The following is a 22,672-nucleotide window of genomic DNA, read 5'->3' on the forward strand; positions in this document are numbered from 1 at the left end:
GTTCAACCAAACAAAGAATCAGGTTTGGAACAACTAGAGTAATTCAAGACATCATTTTATCATTTTAAACGCTGTTGCACTCTGAATTGAAGGCTGATTTAGTGTGAAATGGTCAGTGTCAAATAGTCAGCAATGTGTTTAAAAAATGTGTTATTTAGATTTGTGATTTCACAGGCATTGTGTGAAGAAGTGTGTATTCACTGTAGTTTATTAACTACAGAATAACGCTTATTTTATGTTAAAGATAAATGAAAAAACATATACATAATAAGTAGATGTGGAGTTTTACAGGTTCCATGTAGTGCAAAGATTTCTTTTTCTGCCGATTCGTTGTTTGTAATAATATTTTGGCCGTCAAATGCTATGAAAAAGTAATTTTATTGAAGCAGATTTGTTTGATAGTCACTTGCAATCTTTGTGTACAATACAGGAAGTGTTGAAGTTCCTGTGAGTATAAGACTTGCATCAGTGGGACCCAGAAGCGTATTTCAATTAAGCCTGCTTTGTATTAATCATTCATTGTTTAGCGAGTCGTATTGTTCTCAGGGGATCACAGGAAAACAAGCAAGCCTGGAATCAATGGAGCTGAGCAACCAATGATTCACTGTGATGCACAAAGTCGTAATCACGTCCGAACTTCCGTCTTAAGAATAGTTTTGACGGTTTTTCGTGAGTTAAAGCACACAGGGAGAGCTTTGGATGGAAATGCTTTTAACACGTCCGAGGATTGTATTGCAGCTCGAGTTACTACGTCCTGCATCTCACTGTCCACTCAGAGTTGAGTTCAGCATGTGTCGGGCTGAGAGCGGTGCACGCTAGCAGTTGGGCATCATGTTTATTTATGGCCTACAGAGTACATTGTCGGAAACGCACTACTAGAAACTACTAATGTGCACAAAAAAGTTGCTCTCTCACTTTTAAAGTCACGGTTCTCAGGTTTCCCTGACAGTAGTTATGTTGATTTCACAACAGTGCTTCGGGATTTTACATTAGACCTAAAGTCGTGACCTAAAATAATATTTTGACTATGACATTTATCCAAACCGTCATTCCAAACCTGTATGACTTTCTTCTGCAGAACACACATTATATTCTGAAGAACATTGGTAACTGGCTGATTCCCTCAAAAACATTGTTTTCTTTTAAACCCCTTACATCAATAAAATGTCCTTTTTATTCATCAAAAAAGATATGACATGTGTAAAAGCATTAATTAAAATAACTGACAGTTTAACACAATTTTGAAGAAATTTCACAAAATGGCCTATCGTGATCATAACCATTTAAAAAAATTCAATCCCATAGCATGTTTTGCTTATAAAAGAGAAGCCATCGTTATGTTATTAGACATCAATGCATTATATTTTAATACAAATTCTACATATCACTGTATAAATTTTACGTGTATCAGTAGTGAGAATCTAAAAGGCAAAGTCTGCTTTGTTGTCAATTCTCCCACATGTACAGTACGTAATTATAGAGGATTGAAATTGCGTTTTGCATACAAATAACACAAAGACTGTTACGTTTTGAGAAATATAAAGGAATCTTTAACCAGATCTTGGCAGATGTGTTTCTTTAAACAAAATGTATGTAAATATCTTGAACAAACCGCAATGCATTACAGTAATGATCATTTTAGCAGATAAAGCTACAAAATACCAAAATAATTCATTCTGATGTAAAATGTGTGCATTGCGAGTATTGTTGTTGAACTGTCCCTTCACTTTTAAAAGGAAAGGTGCTTCACGATGCCAATGAAGAACCATTTCTGTCTTAATGCTTCCATAAATAACCTTTAACATCTGAAGAATCTTTCTGTTTCACAAAAGGTACTTTGTGGCAAAAAAAAGATTCTTCCAATTATATAAAGGTAAGAATGAGATGGTTCTATAAAGAATCTTTGACAAATTGTTCTTCTATCACAACTTTATTTTTAAGAGCGTTTAACAAAACCATTATAGTTTATCATTATCACTGTGACCTGCATGTGCCCAACAATATGCAAACATAACATTAACATGACATAGGCTGAATAGGAAAATTGACAAATTTGGTTTCTAAATGTCTTAACATTTTTGGTTTGTGCTCTCAGCAGCCGCAAAGCAAATGTGGCTGACACGTATGTTTTTCTTGTTATTGCAATGTGTATTAATTCTAGTCAGCTTGCCAGGTTATTTGCGCATGTTATCATTAACATACTCTTTTAAATTTCTACCAAATGATCTACAGTTTGATTTGAACGCTTTAATGTCAGTGTTAAATATTTTCCTCACTTTAAAAGTTGAATTGTGTACCATGGTCAGTTGCAGTTTGTTATTCACTTGCGTTGTTAGTTTCCTTGAGCCAGTCTCAACCGACTTGTGACCCATCACTTCTCCAAAATCTCTAAAACCACTTCTCTAAAAATCACCCTGGACAAAACGAGCAAAGTGAACCAGTGGACATTACAACATCAATTCAGTGTGCATGAGTGGTGGATGCCGGCCATCGTGTTTATGTGTGTTTGCTCGAGTGTATGGTTGCTGTCAACACCGTTTCCTGACTGAGATCCGGTGTGAAGGCAGTTAAATTTGGACAGTAAGTGGTGCCGGTTTGTGTGTTCTCATTAATTTGTCGTTTGGATGCAAATAGTGACCAAGGGACGATAAAGTCACTTGCTAAGGCGCACAAAGGTCTGATATTTGGGGAAATGTTACAAGGATGTGTGAACTGTAAGACGGCTTGTGAAATAGTTGATCTTCTAGTATGATGCAGAGTAAATAAGCGCAGGGCTTTTTTTTTTTACATTAAGGCAGGCGCTGAGGAAAGACTAGGTGTGAAGCGTATGAACTATTAAGTCTTTGATAATAATCCGTGGGCACGAGCAGACCGCTCTCGCTTTCGCCAGTTGGCTTGACTGTTTTATCACAGAAAACAGGAAACAGGAAGGGAGCAGCCAGCTGCAGGTCAAAGGTTAGACCAGAAGAGGAGGAAGGCTAACAAAAGCACACTATCTAGGGAGGGCTTGGCCCATAACCATAGCAACAGTGAGGAGAGGCTGGCGTGCCAGGGGATTGGAGGCGGAGAGAGAGAGGATGGGACTGTTAATTCAGGCGGTATTGAAGTTTTCTGTTTGTGGTATGTACTGAATTCTTGTTGAGCATTGATAGAGTATCTTGTATGAAGGCACAGTATAAATGCATTTCCATATATTCCAGAAATGCAAAAACGGCACTAATTTACTCCGAGCTCTTGAGTCATTCTCACGAAACTACTAAAAAATGGCAGTAAAGATATTAATTACATAACGTATAATTTGCTAACACAAAAAATGATCATAATAAACATAACTGTGTTCTCTACCTTGCACAAAGCATAATGTTAACATAGGAATGAAGTATTTATGTATTTTACAGCTTTTTCTGCTGAAATTATCATTACCATATCACATCCTCAGGGGTTTTCCTGCATAGAAAAGTAGGAGACGGTCGCCTCCATCAAATTTTGTGCCACCTCTGACTCTCGCCCAAAAATATGTCGGGTGTCTTCACAAAAAAACACTGCTTCCACTTCATGGACTGTCAATTGTAACAGCGTTATGGTGTTTGGTTATCAGTAGCCAGGTTTCCATTACCCTTCAAAATTTGCAATTTGAAATTTAAAATACGCCCATTGGAAACACGTCAATTTTGCAAAATAAAACCTGTATTGCAAAAGAATTCTCACGCTCGTATGATGTGTGTTTCAGGCAATACGGTAAAGGCATATTTCACAAAACTGCAATGTAAACACTTTTTGTCGTAAATACAAGTTACAAAATTAAGTAATATCTTATATCATGGCTCAAATGCAGGAAAACGAGTAAGTGCACTATGGAAATTTATTAGGACCAGTGAGGTCATATGAAAATATATAAGGAAATGCAGACATTTATAATGCAGACATGATTTATCGCGAGAAGAATCAAAATACACTTTAATCTAGGGCTGCACGATAAATCGAAAAGAAAGCACACACGATTTGGCGGTTGGGTGTGATGTTTTAAGCACAGTTTTACCGTTGAAATACTGTTAATTGCAGCTGCATCTGAAAGCCAGAGGGCGCTCTCGCAAAGAAATGTAAATGCTCCATAGAAGAAGTACCGCGCGTATAACCAGGAAATGACGTCTTGCTGCATCAGGCATCTTTCTATCACGGTTTTTCAAGCCTCCTCGGGTTTTTTAATGATAATAAAGTATATTTATAAGGATGATGTTTGAAGGGTGTTGCTTTTTTAAATTCACATTTTAAGCGAATCAAACGTGGAGTGCTTGAGATGAAGAAGCTTTTCCCACAGAGCCGTGCTTCAAGAACAAGCTGCAAATAAAACATAATCACAGCCTTTGCGATTTCACAATCGCGATAGCCACATCAATTTAATTACGATTTGAATGCGAATTGCGATTAATCGTGCAGCGCTACTTTAATCGCATAATATCATTTAATGAAAACGCTGTCATTCTGCGATATTGTTTTAATTGAAATTTAGAAATCATCGCTTACATTTTGCGCAAATCTGTAATGGAAACCTGGCAAGTGAGACACTGAAGAGTTGCAGTTTAATTTCCTCCTAAAGAGCCAATATTAGGAGCCTGTATAGGCTGTATTTCACGGCTGTTCATGTGAAAATTGTTTCTTTTGCATCCAAGTATGTTCAGTTTCTTGAAAACACACACAAACGTATTTACATTAAGTTTAACTTTATGTGAAGTAAGTTAGAAAAACTTCTATCAGTAGCTTTCAAATGGCCTCCAAGTTAACAGAGTGCTTTATATTTTTCTAGTTAAAAGCTTAATATTTTCTGTCACGCTGTGTACACAAATTTTTCTTCTCATTACAGTACAAGTAATTTTCTGCATTTAAAAAAGGTTACATGTATAATGCATTCTTTTTATGTATGATAAATAAAAAATAGCTTTTTTTAAAGTCAAACATGCCATGGGATTGACCATTTTAAATGGATGCGGTAATGAGAATTTTTTAGAAACATTAAAAAAAAAAAAGTTTTATTAAAACATGCAAAAATACTATTTTTGAACGACTGCTTTTTGTGTTGCAGGAAAGTATGCATATACAAATGCAGGCTGTGGTTTTTTGATCTGACAGGAATTTTGCATATTCAAAGATTAATACAATGCTATTTAGTATGAATGGTGTACAGTGAGGGCTCCGCTTATTGTTCTGAGGAGTGAAGCTTCGGTCTCTGGGATTAGCAGAGCACTGCTCTCAAATACCGTCCTCCACGAGTCCGACAGCTTTAGTGAGTGATTGAGCGAGGCCGGCCGCATGAGTCTGGGCTTTTTGTGCATCTGTGCCCTACTTAGTTTGAATCTCCTATCCAAAGCCCTCACGGTTTAAATGGACATAAATAAACAGAGTCGAGCATGCGTCACGCTTTCAAAGTTTTAAAAGTGTTCTGCATCGCACTAAAGACCTGTGCAAACTAGGGGTGTGCGATATGACGATATTAGATCGCGAACGATTATAATGACTGCACAATCCACTTACTCGGGAAAATCGTTAAATCGTCCTATATAGTAGTGTTCTATAGAATTCGTCAACATACTTGCGATAGATTGCGCCATGTTAACAAGCTCGTATACGTTGCTTGTGAATTCAGTAAGATTAAGTGACGCGGTCAGTGAAGATGGAGGGAAACACGGAGGACTTGGTCCCAAAAAAAATCTACATCAGTAATATTGAAATGGTTTGGGGGTTTTCCCCAACTGACACGGCCCAAACAACAGTTATTTGCAAATGTGGCAATGATAAGATTCGAGCGTCGTAAGGCAACACAACGAACCTTTTTAACCACCTCAAAATAAAAGGGACTGAAAGAGTATGCCGACAGTCAAATTATAAAGGGATCCCACGTGAGTAAATCAGGTACAACCAAGCATACGGAAACTAAAAGGCTTAAACAACGAATTTAGCGAAAGAACCATTTGAGAAAGGAACTCCGTATCCGTATGACAGAATGAACAAGCGCTGGAAAGATGTCACTGACGCGGTCGCATTTTACCTGGCCAAAGACATGATTCCCATAAAGACTGTGGAAAATGAGGGCTTTAAAAAACTGCTCAAAGTCGTAGATCCACGTTACGAAATACCCAGCCAAAAATATTTATCCTCCACGCCCATTCCACAGCTTTACTCAGAGTGCCGCAACAAGATGAAAAACCAAATTCAAAATGTAAAGTTTTTTGCTAACAGCTGATTTATGTTCTTGCACTTGCATTAAATATTAACTTGATTAAAATATTCTTCAAAATATAAGTGGTAAAGAGTATATTTTTATATGGGGACTTAGTTTGGCTGTATTGAAGCCCCTTTAATTTGCAAAATAGTCTTAAAACCAACTTGAAGAAGAACCGCGATAAAATCGTGAATCGTGATCTATCTGGAAAAAATCGTGATTTGAATTTTTTTTCTAGATCGCCCACCCCTAGTGCAAGCCCCACAGCGTACTGAAGGCCAGTGTCAACCCCTCTAGTCGTATTGTTCTGGTCAGGTAGTGTGGCACAGCTGGTTTTTACAGAAGGCACGCTGGCACATTTTGACCCAAGCCTGCACAAACAGCAACTGTTCCCAGAGCCTGCCATTGATGAATGAGCGTCTAGAACCAGGCTGAGGGGACAGCAATGTTTCAGGTGTTGCAGTAGCAAAGAGAGAGTGAAAGTGTTTTGCAGGACTCTGAGAGAGAAATGTAGCACAGCTGACTCTGAGTTTTCTTCAGCATCGACTCGTAAAGCTGTGCACAAAGAGAGTCATTGCTTATGCAGGACTTTGGCTCGGTCGGACTCGCCCGGCGGCTGCTCTAGGTTTCAAAGTCTTTACAGACATTTTTGCATGAAGGTACCTCTTAATAAAACTAGTTTCAAAGCATTCAAGATTGATCCTTTGTTAAGGGTGGGGGGAAATGTATCTTGTTATTTGAAAGCACTTTCTAAATCCCCCTTTTTTACACTAACCACACAAGTGCCGGCATGGAATTGTGAAATGTCTTAGACAGAAGGATGTTCCCTTAAAAATAAGTAAAGTGAAGGGATCTTGGCAGACAAGCATTTTGATTTGTCTTTTTGTCTTCCTGTTTTCGTGTGTTTCTATTAATTCATCAGTTTCCTCTTCTCTTTCTGCTATTTTTTCTTTTGCCTTTTAAATTACACTCCACTCACCCTTTTCTCTGTCTTGAGATGTATTTTGTTTGGAACATGCTCTCTCCTTCTCAGTGAGAGTAAGGATTTCGTTTTTGCAGGCAGCTGCGCGCTACCACGCTTGCGCTCTCTCTCTTGCATGTCAATTTCTCAGGCTGGAGCGCCTGTACAATCCCCCACTGTGCAGCCGTCTAAATCATGGCTTTCTTTGCGTTTCCTCCCCCTGCCGTGTAGCGTGGCCCTGCCTGCCTGACTCAAGTGCCCAGGATTAGTGGAATCAGAAAAATGCAGCAGGCATTCATAGCGTCCACCTCAATCCTCACTGATGCGGGTCTCTGATGACGCATGCTCCTCTGGTCACTGCTCAAACTTTTGCCAAACCCAAAATCAAAATGTCGAATAAAAGTTTGCAGAAATCACTATAAAGTCTAGGTTTGACTCTTGATTGGACTGTTTTTGAAAACATTAATTAATGTTTAATGTCATGATTTAACACATTTGATTAAATAAGACACATTTAGAGTAATAATACCCAAACCTGGCTGTTCTTGGCTTTGTAATTTAAATGTATAGTGACCCACTCCAAAAAGCACATATATCTGTCATAAAGTACTACATGCGTCTCCAGGGTAAATTCATGTCACATGATGTCAAACGACACTTTTGTGAGCTAGACGATTCATATTTTGAGCCTATTTAGTCATGTTTCAAAGTAAAAACTAGCGTTCTCACTCAAAATGGCTGCACATAGGCTCGACCAAACTCAACTTCTGAATCTCATTGTATGTTGCATGTCCTATGACCACGAGATGTAATACTTGATGTAATACTTCTGAAGAAGTTAAACACACGGCTGCTTCACAGCGCTATCGATCTCAAGTTTCAAATCTCATTGGTTGTCACGCGACTTGTAACCACAAGAACCAATGAGATTCAAAAGATGATATTCGTTGAGCTTGTATTCACTCTTATGTGACTGATTCAGTATAGGCCCTTTTTGGGCAGTATATGCCCTCTCTGTCCATCGGCATTACCATACTGGGAAGAATCAGTATAACTCAGATTGTGATCCGCTTAAAGATAGATTTTTAGGGTGAACAGTTCCTTTAAGTAATGATTGAATGTATTTAACATTTTGGTGAAACTAGAACTGTTCTCTTTTTCTCCCTTTCAGACGGAACCTGACGAAATTGTCGCTGATATTCAGTCACATGCTAGCTGAGCTCAAAGCTATCTTTCCCAATGGGCTGTTTCAAGGTGATAACTTCAGAATCACTAAAGCAGACGCTGCAGAGTTTTGGAGAAGATCGTTCGGGGACAAGTGAGACGTTTAATATACTCTTCGTTCTCGTAACAGATTTACACAGTGTTCTCTAGGAATAATCAAAGATGGACTTTGGCAAAGATATAGTTAATCTTCAATCTGATTTTAATTCATGTGAAATATCTTTAATTTCAGGACCATCGTGCCATGGAAGGTGTTCCGGCAAGCCCTGCATGAATTCCACCCAATCAGCTCAGGCCTGGAGGCCATGGCTCTCAAATCCACCATTGACCTTACCTGCAACGACTACATCTCTGTCTTCGAGTTCGACATCTTCACCAGGCTTTTCCAGGTGCAGTTTCCAATCCCCGTCGCTTCCTCTGAGCAGAGACAAGCTCCATTGTCTCCGTGCTCAGAGGAGGGGAAGGTCTGACAATGACTATTGTTGTTTGGACGTGTGCTGTGGGTATGGAGGCGCAGTTTGTATGTGTGTGTCGAAGCCGAGCCTCGAGTTCTCATGGCTGAAGGCCAGCCTGACTGGGGGCCTCTTATCACCTTTTGTAGCTCATACAGGCTTGTTTGCACTCCTGCGAGCAGGCGGTTTCATGAGGCAAGGAGACGAGAGAAGATTTGTAAGAGCTTCAGCTGTAGAAGAGATGTGCGTTTGACCTATTTTAATGACAACTACTGCTAACCTCTGAGGGATGTTTGCTCTAATTATATGCCCTTTGAGAAATGTCTGAGGTTGCTGCTTTATTTGCATACTTATGCACACTTTTTGCCTTGCAACTACTTAAAGGGATAGTTCACCCAGAATTAAAGATTCTTTCATTATTCCAAACCGGTATGACTTTCTTTTTTCTGCAGAACGCAGAAGGTCATTTTTGAGGAATGTTGGTAACCAAACACAGGCCCCCATTGACTTCCATTGTATGGACCTCACATTTCTCAAAGTATCGTCTTTTGTCTTCCACAGAAGAATGAGTCACATACAGGTTCTAAACGACATGAGGGTGAATAAATGACGACAGAAGTTGTATTTTTGGGTGAACTTTCCCTTTAAATAACTTAGCAACTACCTAGAGCACCCTAGCAACCACACTTGGTAGAAACAACCCAGGAAACCTTAGCAACTTTGGACAGTCCCCCGACATCTACCTTAACTCTCTATCATCATAGTGGCGCTGTCTCTTAACATCTAATAACAACATCTAACCTCAGTTTTTTTGCATAAAAAAACATTGCACATGTTGATTTGCAATGAAACAGTTTCCTGCCGTCTCTATTGTAATACTGATCTGTAATATTCCATTGAATGCAGTACTATCTGACGGAGGCTTGGCAGCACTGCTGTCTGTGTAATGAGCTCATTATTCGGAGTGCTCTAGTACAGACATCCACTGCTCTCTCGCATTCTCCCTCTCCTCAACAGACCATAATCACATCTATCCTGTAATTAGCTTCCCTTTCTCTTCCATGCTTCACATCAGAGCTAATTCGGGGAAGAGGTCAGGATCATTTTTTATGGCCGATTTTAGCCATGATCAAATTGCCCTTTGATACATGTAATAACCAAGCTCGAATTGACAGTAAGATATAATTCAAGCGTGTTAGTCCGTTGGAGCACTTAAAAGGTCACCGAGCCGCCAGCCCAGCGGGCATAAGCATTCATGGCTGTGCTCTACCTTTTGCTTCATTCATTTGTACTATCTGCCAGAAATAGACAGGCTGTTTGCAGAGAGACTGCAGAAGCTTTTTCACAAAGCTCAACGCGGCAAGGTCACGCTTATCATCAGCTTCTAAATGGACCCGCCCCGTTGGAGTGACAAGTGTGGTCCTTTTTCCATCCCGTATTTTAGCCATTTGATGTACGTAGAAAGAAATAGCTCATTCTAAGGAAATAAAAACATCACATTTCATTATGGAAGGTCTTTATACAAAAAAAATGTTAAAGTTATCTATATAAAATTGCATTTCTGTCAATAAATCCCCCAACATGTACACATTGGACCTTTAACAGGGTTCTGCTGGTTCCCGTTCATCGGGTTAACATTCCACCAGTGGAGCCAAGATATTAATGCTAAAGATCTTCATAGTTTGTTAAAACCAATACTATTGTCATTATAACCATGAAATTCATAAGAATCTCTGATGGTTTCTATTGTTTTCTACATAAGGTAGGAGTGGGCAGTGATATTAACCTTAATTAAAGGTTAAAAACCGGTTTTGTGTTGTGTTTGCTCAGTATACACAGGCGGCATGATCATACATCTCAGGTTCTGATTGTAAACAGTGAAGATCTGTCATAATGATAAGACATTGTCAACCCAAACGTTGCTGGGTGACCTTTATTTTATCTTTATCTATACGTTTGAATTAAGTCTCAAGATGGAAGTTTCAGATGGTACACAGCAGTGCAGAAGTTGTTTTCAAAATGTGTGAACATGACCCATTCTTAGGTGTGCCTGGATGAAGAACCGGGCTGCTTTTCCACTGACTACAAAAACTGCCTGCTACACTCTTTTGACAACATTCAAGCAACAATATTAAGAGGCCAAATGCTTTTATGAACAGGCTTTGAACTTAAATGACCTTCAGATATTATTTATAACTTGAAATGAATCAGTTGGCACATGTTTTTTTTAATAAAACAATTGAATTTCAAACACACAAGAAAAAAGTGGATTAGCTCTGCACAATGATAAAAATAGAAATTGAGTGTCGCACTGCATCACACGCTTTCACCCTGCACAGATTTATAAAGAAAGCCATCTAGTTTTGTTTGGCTTAAGACTGGTCCAGACTGTTGTTGTTTTGAGAATTTAAGTTGGATTCCTTACAAGAGCGGTTAATGAGGAAAATGGACCATTTTCTTGGAGATGAGATGAACTGTTGCTCTGGTGGCTTGTTGAAAAAAGTTGCATGCACAGGGCTACTGTCAGTCAGCGTCTCTTTGTGCACTCTTTCAACCTTTTTCTTGAAAAAGGAACAAGTCAAATTCTGAGAAGAGTTTGCAGATAAATTAGTTAGAGGAAGTAGCAAATAGTCTTGCCCGAGGACGATGTGCCATGAACACAAGTGACTTTTTCAAAGCTTTTAGTGTAGTTCCAAATCTTTAAAATTGAATTTCACACATCTACCAGTGACCACGTAAAATATGCTTTTAAAGGGATAGTGTACCGAAAAATGAAAATTGTTTTTCAAAATATTTCTTATTTTAATATCTTCTGTTTGAAATGACAAGATGGTGAGTAAATAATTTTTTAGAGAACTATCCCTATTATAATTTAAAATATTTATTTCTACCTTCATGGCAATAGACTTGTTTACATTATAGGAGGTAAAAGTGGTTCAAGTCATGATATGATGATTTTCTTTTGTAAATAGTTTGAATGTTTTAAATCATATTGCATTTATCACTTACATCAATGATTTGGTTAGCATCCAATTAATTTGAACAATAAATTGTCATTAGAAGCTCATTTGATAGAATGTGTATTAGCTTTTCGTCTCGGTTCATTAACTGTAACTGCAACAGCTCAGTGGTTTCAGATGAGGCTTTAGGGAAGGAAATAAAGTTGACATGCGTTTAATATTTGGCAGTGGATGTCACAGCTCTTGTTTATTCAGCGAGGTGTGGCTTCGCATCAGCGTCTTAACATTTAAATAAGCGCCTTGTTCCCAAATTACAATAAGATTAAGTGAGGTAGTGATTATGTATGAAGACATGAGTTCATCTGGCCAGCTGGTGTCACTGGTGTACACGATGACTCAACTGCATCCCCACCACTCTCTGTCTCTCTCTCCCTCTCTCCTTTCCTCTCCCCCCCTCTCTCTCTCTCTCTCTCTCTCTCTCTCTCTCTCCTGATTAGTGTGTTAGAGGCCAGATCACTACACACTATAAGTGTCTTGGCTGATTATATTTTAGGGTATGGTATGCCATAAGTTTACGATGTTGGTGGCGTTTCAAAAACCCCTGACTGTTACTTTTTTTGTTTTGTTTTGTGATGTAGCCATGGTCATCACTGCTGAGAAACTGGAACAGCCTGGCAGTGACTCATCCGGGGTACATGGCCTTTCTCACCTACGATGAAGTCAAAGCCCGTCTGCAAAAATTCATTCACAAACCCGGCAGGTAATTCACAGACCTCTCATCCAAGCACCCCCTCTAGTAATAATTCACTTGAAATTACAATTCTGTCATCGAAAAGAAAGTCATACAGATTTAAATTAACATTAATGTGCCTTTATTTAAAGTGTTTACATATTTTAACATCTACAGCTCCTGCGTTTATTTATAGTGTTTAATGATCTTAGCGTCTACTGTACAGCTCCAGCCATTTCATGTTAAGACCCTCTGTGTCACACGATTTCTACTTCCATCAAATATGTGTTAATGGCATTTACACAAACAGTGACAGGAGGTACATGGGACAACTCACTGTCAGTCTCATAAGCCCCGCCTCCCCGTGGCCGTAGGACAGCGTGGTACCTCACTTCAATGGATGTATTGTAAAATCGCTATGATGTCACAGACTCTTTCACAGCAAAGAAAAGCAATCGAATGACTACCCCTAACATTGAGAAGCATTTCTCTGTGAAGGCTTCATCTCCATTCATTATACGTCATGTTTTCTCATGCATTGTGTTTACAGCTATATCTTCAGGCTGAGCTGTACACGCCTCGGCCAGTGGGCTATCGGTTATGTCACGGCTGATGGGAACATTTTGCAGACCATTCCCCACAACAAGCCACTCTTTCAGGCTCTCATTGATGGGTTTCGGGAAGGATTGTAAGTCAAAATAGTGACAACCAAACAAAAAACATCAGTTTAAACATCACAGAACTTTCCTTAAAGAATGTTTTGTCCGTGTTTAGTTATCTTTTCCCAGACGGCCGCACTCAGAACCCAGACCTCACAGGGCTTTGTGAGCCTTCTCCTCAAGACCATATCAAAGTCACACAGGTACTTCATTCATCTCCCAGCATGCCATGTGTCTTAAGGCTAAAATACAGTCTTGTAGTGTATTCCAGCCATTAGGTCATTTTAGCTTTGTTACATTCTTCTTCACCTTCTACAGGAGCAATATGAGCTCTACTGCGAGATGGGCTCCACCTTCCAGCTGTGCAAGATCTGTGCTGAGAACGATAAGGATGTTAAGATCGAGCCGTGCGGCCATCTCATGTGCACTTCCTGTCTCACAGCCTGGCAGGTAAACGTGAAGAACCTGAAGAAAGCTGCTGTACATTATTGAGTGATGTTGATGCGAGCAACTCTTTTCCTGTTTAAGGAGTCTGAAGGCCAGGGCTGCCCCTTTTGTCGCTGTGAAATCAAAGGCACTGAGCCTATCGTCGTTGATCCCTTTGACCCCAAGGACCCAAATAGTGTAATGTCTTATGGATGCTGCAAGGGCTCATTTGGTGCCGAGGGAGCCCTTTCGCCTAGCTACGACGATGATGACGACGACCGATTGGAGGACTCCCCGTTCATGATTAGCAAGTTGGTCGGTGCTAAAGTAAGTATAACATTTGAAATCTCGGTTTTTGTTGGTTCCCTGTGCTTTTTGGTTAAAAAGTGTATTATGAACATTCTTTTTCAGCTCACACCTGCATCAAATATTATTTTAAGTGTGTTCCAGGCTCTTGTTTTGAAATGTAATGGCTTGAAATCGAGCACATTCCAACCAGATACAAAAACATTTACTTCACTATATAATGTTAACCATAAACATTTCAATATGCCCACAGTAAATGGTGTATTTGTGTAGCCCCAGGACAGGTATTTGCTGAATAGTTTGGTTTGTTTAAGGTGGAGAGACCGCCCTCGCCGATGTCTGTCGCCCCTCAGTCCACCGTTCCTCCAGTACCTCCCCGACTGGATCTCCATCCTTTGAGACCCACCAACCCTCCCGGAGCTTCGAGTCCAGGGGCCACGTCTAAGGTAAATGCACTACTTGGAACTGTTTGCCTACATTGTACATTTTTTGCTGAACCCCAGTTTGAACATTTTTAAGAAACCGAAGGCAAAATTGATTGCTAGGAATAAAAAAAGCGCAGGATAATGTTGTATGAAAATTAGTGGCCTCTAGTGGTGAGGTTGCGCATTGCAACTAACGGCTCACTCCACCCCTTCCTTAAAAGCACTACGGCGGCTGACACGGCACCAAGATGTCGTCACATTTCCGCTTCTTTGCTGAAGGAAATTTGCTGAATGTATTAATGAGACCGGCTCTGTAGAGCAGTTTGTCTGTTTAGGGCTACTGTAGAATTTCTCTCAACCGAAGTTCACCTAGAATTCTCCAAGGAAATAAAACGTACCCCTTCATTATGCAAGCTCTTTATACAACTCTGAAGACATAGTTATGTATATTATATTGCATTTCTGTTAATAGATCCTCTAAAAAGAATTCAAATTGGACCTTAAAGGTACATTGTGTTAAACACTGCAGTGTTTAGATATCTCATATATATCTCACAATCCTGTCCCCAGGCCCCCTCTCTTCACAAAGACAAGCCCTTACCCCTCCCTCCAGCTCTAAGGGATCTTCCACCTCCTCCTCCCCCAGACCGGCCACCCCCAACCGGCTCTGACAGCCGACTCCCGAGACGGCCTCTACCCAATACGCCCGGCGAACCTCTTCGGGACAAACTTCCCCCTGCACCACCCAACCGCAACCTGCCAGACTGGAACTCTCGACCTGTACCCAAAGCACCATCCCAGCCACCGGTGACCGGAGATTCCCGCATATCTCGAGAACTCTCTAATCGACATTCTCTGCCCCTGCAACTGCCCTCCGCGCTTGATGCCAGAGCAGAAGCCCCAAGAAACAACGGCCCTCCAAACCTCGACCATCAACTGGTGAGATCATACATGCCATGTTAGCCCCAAAAGTACAAATTCAGTCAGTGTTTATTCCACATCATGTCATTCAAAACCTGTATGTGACTCATTCTTCAGTGGAACACAACTATATGTGCTCTGTTTTACATGTGTAGAGTGTTGGATCATCCGTTGCTGGTTCTGACTATGACACCCCCAAAGTGAAGCCGTCTGCATCGGCGAACGCCATCTATTCCCTGGCAGTCAGGTGGATGCCACAAAGCCAACACCACACACCCCCTCACTTCCTGTTTCATCAATCTGTTAGTAAATCAGCAGTCATGTGTATATTGACTCTTGCTCCCATGCTAACAGGCCCATGAAAGGAGCGAAGCTGCAGACTGGCGTGGAGGACGCCTGCGAGAACGATGAAGAGTCCGAGTACATGTCTCCATCATCTCTGCCACTGTTGCCCTCTGCTGCCGGGGAACTTGTGCCCAGACCTCCACCACCTTCTTCAAGGTAAATATTAAGGATGTAACGATCGACCGTGTGCCGGTTAAACATTGATTATAATATCTAACAGTTCAAGTCAGTTAAGATAAAGTGAATCTCAATACATGTTTTGAACAGCAGGGGCCACTGTGTTTGCAAACTTGGAAAACAAGCTGATAACTATTGCATAGTTAGGATAGAAATCCCATTCGTTTTTTATTGACGCCTCTATATCAAACAATGCAAATTCACCTGTCATCTAACTGTCAGAAGCTATCCAAATTTGGAAATATTGCATGTATGGGCGTTTTCCTCAAATTAAACACAAAATTACACGGTGCAATAGAGAATACAGCTCAAACTACATTAATTGTTTACTTTGATATGTTGAATTTCCGGTGGCAAATCAGCCCTGAAATCTTGCTGGTCTCCAACAAGGAGACGGAGCTTCCATTACAGTCGATTCCTCTGTGCATGATGTGTTTATTTTATGTCACAAATTGTTTCTCTCTTGCTCTCTCCTTTAAAGGAACTTACTCAATGATATAGACTCGGAGAGTCAACAGACATATGAAGCCATGTACAACATCCAAGCCCAGGCTGCGACCGCCTCCAGCTCAGGTACGGACGTGATCCTCATCAGCTCAATACTCACTTTCTGTAAGCACATTCAGAATTGTTTACTGTATTTCTTATCATATTCAGATTACTCCGACTTGCCTCCATTGACCTGCTCCAACGGGCCAGGGGATCCAATCGGCACATGCAGCGAGGAAGAAGAGGAAAATAGCTATGACTACCCCAAGCCCCCTTTACCTGTCGCCCCAGCTCGACGCACCCTGTCCGATACCAACCCCACGACATCTGCTTTCAGCCGCATCTCTATAGACAATGAACTCGGAGCCGCAGCGAGTAAGATTCAACACTGACTCAACACTTATCTGACTTGACTGTATTTGTTTTGTTATTATCATGAAGATGGAGAGAATGAGTCTGTTATCATGCCAAAGGTGTGGTTACTTGGTTACAAGCGTTTAAAATGTGGAAAATGTGTAGGTGTCTCCAAACTTTTATTTCCTCTTTCACGCTGCTTTAGATTATACTTCAACATCATCCCTTGCTTCAAAGCAACACACTTGCCCACACAACTTTTTCTGAATCTTCAGCAGGCACGGACCTCTCCGAAGCCCCCGAGCGGCCTCCGAAGCCTCTTCCCCGTCGCATCAACTCAGAACGCAGGTCCAGTCCTGTCCCCCCTGGAGCGAGTCCAGGACCCAGCCAGCAGGTCTCCAGCGAGATCGAGCATCTCTTGAGCCAGGGCTACTCCCAGCAGGACATCCAAAAAGCCCTTATGATTGCACAGAACAATATCGAGATGGCCAAGAACATACTGAGGGAGTTTGTGTCCATCCCCTCCGCGGCACATATCTTAACATAACAAACCACTACTTCTAGTGACGGCGAGAGTCCTTTTTTACGTGGCGCTTTTTGAATTCCCGGTCCTCCTTGGTGTGTGTGGAGGGGCGCGACTCCTGGCGAGGGGCGCGACTGTTTTGTCAGCCTGAATCTTCACCAGTCTCGGTGCGTCTTGAGGCATCGCATGTCCCCTGAGGCTTTCCGTGAAACAAGGAGAAAAATACAAAGAAAAAAGACAAGAACATGTATGCGTTTCTATAATGATTTAATATATAAATCAGAATATTGAGTATAGTTAATATATACACATGTATGTTGGACAGGTTCAGGGTGTGAAGTATTAGGCCTCGGAGTTGGGCTAGCTAAAGGGAGTTCAGATAAACACAGCGGACTGCAGCTGAGCATTTTCTGGTGTGAAAAAATGGCCTTTACTTGTGTCGCTTCGGTACATTTATTTGACTGTGTAAATTTTTTTTTGTGAAGTAGCATGGCGTATGTGTCGCAGTTGTTCCCCAGCTAAGGTGCTGTGTTGGGATATCGCTCAGCCCGAAGCGACCCATTCTCCGATTTCACCGTGACCTCCAGGGTACTGTAGGTACAGGGCTGTGGGATTTCGGCGCGTGGTGACGGCTGGCATCGGAAATGGGCTCTCCGTCAGCCTCGTTGCGTTTGTGTAGCATTACTGTAACTGTACTGTACCATGAATTTCAATTCTAAAATTAGACACAGGAATCGAGGACAGCCAATCCTTTACGTTTCCCGCAAGGTAGAACAAGCTGATGAAGGGTACACTCCTCTTGTAAGACAAATTTGATATTTTAAAAGCAGGGTCCCAACACCTCACATTGCCCACGCCCTGTTTGAAAGCAAACAGCAGGGGACGTGTAACGTTTTTTTCGAATCTTCTGAATGTGTCATTAATGTGGTGATCTCTGGCAGACTTTTGTGAAGTTGTGTGTTTACTAAAGATTTCTAACAGATTTAAAGGTAATGTAGAGAAGGCTGGGTGAGGGGTGAGTTGGCCTATTTAAAAAAAACAAGTATTCGCTTCTAAGGTCCACGGCCTGGCCAAGTTTCTGTATTTGGTAGGGATTGAAATCGCTCGATTGGTGGGGAGGATCTGACTCGTGTATGAAGCTGTTCATCTTTAAAACCCTGTCATTCGATCACCTTAATATATTGTTGTTATTAATGTTATTATTATTATTTGTTTGATTTATTGTTATTAATACAGAAGTGCTTTACTGCTGCTATTATTGTTAGTGCTATACAATTAAGCCTTAAATGTACATTTGTGAATACTGTGTTTAACCCATTTTAAAGTGACAGTATCTGTTCTGTGCGATTCCGTCATGTAGCATACTTGAAATCAGAAGCATATTGCGCAGGTGTGAGCCCGGTTTGTGTGTGGTATAATTGTGTGTATGTGTGCGCGCATGTGTGGCTTAAAACGCTTTCATCCAGGTACTATGTTGTGTTTTGCTCATATGTTTTTATTTTACCGATGTAAAATTCATCGTGGGGCTCATCACAGGAGGCCTTATGTGTCTGTTCTTTCCTTGTCCTGTGAGGCTTCTATTAACCGTGTCACAGATCGGATCGTTCAGCGGCAGCCCTGTTAAAGCCATGATCGCAGTGCCCCTGGTCCGCCTGCTGTTTGGGAGAAGAAGAGACCTGTGTTCGGTCCTTCCCAATCTCCCCTTGTACTCAGGAATATCGTACATTTAAACAGAATCTATATTAGTCCATACCAGTGAGTGATTTAAGGACCTTGAAAGCAGTGCAAGACTCTCATATTCAGGGTGAAATAATGCTAGACTACTTTTTAAAGTCGCTCTTAATTATATCAGAGGAATATTTCTCAAAACATCCTTTAACTTCTTTTAAGGAGGAATTGTTTGCTTACAGCACCGGCACACTAGTAATCCATTATTGAATCCCTGCTGTGCTATGAAATGTTTGGGGGTTCTAGGACTTAAGAACTTGTGATTGATGTCGCCAACATCACAACACAAATATTCAGAGTCCCTAAAACCCACTAGAGTTAAACTGGGAGTTGCATTGGGATTGCAGGTACTTCTTCATCTCAATGTTGTTGGTACACATTTAACCTTGAGAGTTGAATCTGCCAGTTTTCTAGCAGTTTCTAGTTTATTTTCAGCTCTAGACTGTCACTGTGTGTATGGTGGTTTCCGAAGTGTCTGTAGGCTTTGAAGCATAACTGGTATGGTTTAATACTGATGTTTTATGGCACCAAATGAAGTTTTCACGAGAAGGTGAAAGTTAGTTTTCTAACCTTTTTTTTATTCGTTTCATTTTTAATTACTGTACTACTATATCTTGATATTGATGTAAGCCTAACGGACGTGTGTTTGTATGTTAAAATGTGTACAATATTTCGCACAATGTACAATTTGTGCTGCGATACTGTCACTTTAAAATCACGTGTGTAAAGTTACTTATATATAGAATACGTGGAAATGTCAATTTCATTTTGCATTTCTGTACATGTCAGAAGTTTATTTTTGTTTACTGATGTGAATATTACTGTGAGCAGTGCCATATGTTTAGATATGTCCGTCATTTTTGTTCTGCTACCCTGAAAAAGGCCTTGTTAGTTTAAAGATTGAATGATATCCAAGTGAAAGTTCCCTCACAAATGACGATGTCGCTTCTCTGGCCTGGTCGGTGATGTGTCCGTTTACGGAAATGTCTCAAGTTAGACCACAAGAGGGAGGCTTCTCCTTATTTTGCCATAACATACCGGAGTATGTCAGTTTCTTTTGTGCTAATTCTCATATCATTTTGGAAGTATGCACAGCGCTATACTGTTACTATTAAATGAATAGAAAAAAACCTCAATGTCTTCATTGTCAATGAAAAGTGTCTGTATTTTATAAAATAATATCCTTTTTGCACCTTTCATTCTGGTAACGGACGATAAAAGGTGCATGAATGTCAAATAGGCCTATATAAAATAACTACGTGATTTTGTTTAAATGGATAGTTCACCCAAAAAATTAAAATTATGTTGTTAACTCGCCCTCATATTTTGAAGAATGTTATTTACCAGCACCCGTTCACTTGCACTGGATTTTGTCCATAAACTTGAATTGAATGGGTTCATTCTTCAAAATATCTTCTTTTGTGTTCTGCCGAAGAAAGCCAGACCGGTTTGAAAATGATAAGAGTGTGAGTAAACGACTGAATTTTTATTTTATAAATTAAATATTAGTAAACATTAGAACAAAAAAATAGTAAATGTGACCCTGGATCACAAAACCAATCTTAAGTAGCATGGGAACATTTGTAGTAAAAGACAAAAATACATTGTGTGGGTCAAAATGGTCGATTTTTCTTTTATGCCAAAAATCATTAGGATATTAAGTAAAGATCATGATCCATGAAGATGGCCTGCCACTGTGCCCGATTAACAACTTTAGGCAATTTTCTCAATATTTTCATTTTTTTGCTGTTTTAAAAGTTTGTATCTCAGCCAGATGTTTGTCCTATGTCCAACTCATACATCGATTAAAATCTTATTTATTCAGCTTTCAGATTATGTAAAAATCTCAATTTCGCAAAATTGACCCATAAGACTGGTTTTGTTGTCCAGGGTCACAAATTATGTCAAATTACATGATAATGTATCAAGCACTGTAGAACACATTCAAATCCCAAACTGTTTTATTGACCTCTTAGCATAATTGGCTCTTCTAGTGTAATAATACCAAAACATCACAAAATTAAGGCTTAAATAAATCAGCCCTTTTTATTAGAAATACAAGGACAATTTAAAAACTAGCAAATTCAGCAGAGGAAATAAAAAAAAAAAAACATAATGCAAAGAACCAAGGTATGCAGTATAAAGAAAGTTTTGCTTTGGTATGACTTACAATTAAAGATACACTGCACACATTCTGGGGTTTATCTAATAATTCCTATCAATACTGCTTTAGATTATATCTTAAAAAGAAATGGTATCAAAATATATCCATTATGTTTCCATTCTGTTGTACTTCTCCGATATGTCAGCCAAACATACATACAAAGAAAGGTGAAAGGTGAAAGGAAAAAGACCAAATTGCTTTTTAATGGAACACCTGCACCTTAGTGCACAATATTCACTTGCAGAACTTAAAAACGACAAGAGCAATCATGTAAGTGATTCTTCATTTTTTACATTCAGTGCAAGTTGAGGACATTGTCATTGTAGTAAAAAAATAAAGGCAATAGAGCTTGAGCATCAGTCCTGGCTGCTGTACAGTACACTTTTCATTTTTTTCAAATTGAACATTAGTCCAAACATAACTCTGCTTTTATACAGAGAGCCTTTACAGAAACTTAATTTGATATAGCTACTAAAAATACACAAATAAAAGCAAGTGAGAGGTTACATGAGTCCAAGATTATAAATAGTTGTAAAAACTTTGGTCTAAGGTTTCTCTTCACTAATTGTAATATTTATAGACTAATTTGCATTGCCTATTTTTTTCCGAAGAGGTCTATAGAAATTGCCCTCAGGCAGGATTGATCATTGGGCGGTTGTGATGTTGTTTAAAACAGATAAAACGTTTACAGTGGTAAAGGTGGTTCAGTGCATGGACTATAACACGATAGAGGTGAGAGCAGGTTCAAAACAGGCACATTGACAGCAAATATCAAATGAATCATTCCGGCACTTGTCAAACACCCCACAACAGTTTTCCAAAAGCGTGCTGTTATCAAAACAATGTTCAAGCGTAATCTTTCAAATGCTGTCGCAGGCATTTTAAATAGCTAAATATATACAGTATTTCATATGTACACAGACCTCTTGGTATTTTCAGATAATGTTATTTTAAATCTGATTTTAGCAAATCAAATACAAAATATGGGCAGAGTTTGGGCCCTGCAGCAGGATAGAGGGATGAAAGTGGACGCGGTATGTTGTGAGGTCTTTAAGGACTCTGTTGTGAGGACCTCAACCTGAGAGTGTTCTAGAACACAGACGTCTTTTGCTTCCTTTTTTGTCCTCGGCGGTGTGGTTTTGGTGCTTCAAGTCACTAAGTAAAAAATAAACAGCTTTAAAAATCATGGGTCTTTTGTGTGAATCCAGTACTAAATGGACATTAAGAGATACACAACAATGCTCTTCTAAAACACTGCAACAATGTACAAATTTAGTGAAATAACCTATTCAGTGGGTGATTTTTTGTCCCCGTTGACTCCCTGTAATAGCACGGCCTCCTCAGATTTGCCACTCTTCATCCCAGTTTCATCTTTATTAGCATTATCCTTTGTGCTAGAGAAAAAACGTTGTGGTATTAATGTCTTTTTGCATCATGATGGGTTTAAAGCACATATTTTCGTAATGTACATCTATCCAAACATTACTCTGGTGTGGACGACACAAAGCCTTAAAAGGGATAGTTCACCCAAAAAAGAAAGAAAAATCTTTCATAATTTAGTGTCATTCCAAACCTGTTTGACTATACAGTAGATATTGTGTTGTCTAACGT

The 22,672-nt window shown here is 39.9% G+C and overlaps 2 protein-coding genes across 5 annotated transcripts in view; one reads left to right on the forward strand and one right to left on the reverse strand.

Moving 5' to 3' along the window:
- cbl (Cbl proto-oncogene, E3 ubiquitin protein ligase) overlaps positions 1-20,057 on the forward strand; it is a 28,676-nt gene extending 8,619 nt beyond the window's left edge. Inside the window, exons 1-15 of one of the 3 annotated variants that reach the window (XM_056756642.1) lie at positions 2,559-2,580; positions 8,350-8,496; positions 8,635-8,791; positions 12,453-12,574; positions 13,095-13,232; positions 13,319-13,406; positions 13,522-13,653; positions 13,732-13,956; positions 14,250-14,381; positions 14,931-15,299; positions 15,437-15,528; positions 15,636-15,782; positions 16,285-16,376; positions 16,461-16,667; positions 16,922-20,056. In XM_056756642.1, coding sequence (XP_056612620.1) covers positions 8,387-8,496; positions 8,635-8,791; positions 12,453-12,574; positions 13,095-13,232; positions 13,319-13,406; positions 13,522-13,653; positions 13,732-13,956; positions 14,250-14,381; positions 14,931-15,299; positions 15,437-15,528; positions 15,636-15,782; positions 16,285-16,376; positions 16,461-16,667; positions 16,922-17,193 — 2,283 coding nt within the window. In that variant the 5' untranslated portion in view covers positions 2,559-2,580; positions 8,350-8,386 and the 3' untranslated portion in view covers positions 17,194-20,056. Of the gene's footprint in view, positions 1-2,558; positions 2,581-8,349; positions 8,497-8,634; positions 8,792-12,452; positions 12,575-13,094; positions 13,233-13,318; positions 13,407-13,521; positions 13,654-13,731; positions 13,957-14,249; positions 14,382-14,930; positions 15,300-15,436; positions 15,529-15,635; positions 15,783-16,284; positions 16,377-16,460; positions 16,668-16,921 lie in introns of those variants that run through there. The other 2 variants (XM_056756641.1, XM_056756640.1) reach the window with 2 other exon arrangements.
- An 860-nt stretch (positions 20,058-20,917) lies between these two features.
- Positions 20,918-22,672, reverse strand: part of mcamb (melanoma cell adhesion molecule b) — a 28,224-nt gene continuing 26,469 nt past the window's right edge. For both annotated transcript variants that reach the window (XM_056757540.1, XM_056757539.1), the window contains 2 exons: positions 22,347-22,455; positions 20,918-22,216 (listed from right to left, as the gene is read on the reverse strand). In XM_056757540.1, coding sequence (XP_056613518.1) covers positions 22,347-22,455 — 109 coding nt within the window. In that variant the 3' untranslated portion in view covers positions 20,918-22,216. The remainder of the gene's footprint in view (positions 22,217-22,346; positions 22,456-22,672) is intronic.

This window comes from Triplophysa dalaica, chromosome 9 (genome assembly GCF_015846415.1).
Source record: "Triplophysa dalaica isolate WHDGS20190420 chromosome 9, ASM1584641v1, whole genome shotgun sequence".
Classification (NCBI taxonomy): Eukaryota; Metazoa; Chordata; class Actinopteri; order Cypriniformes; family Nemacheilidae; genus Triplophysa; species Triplophysa dalaica.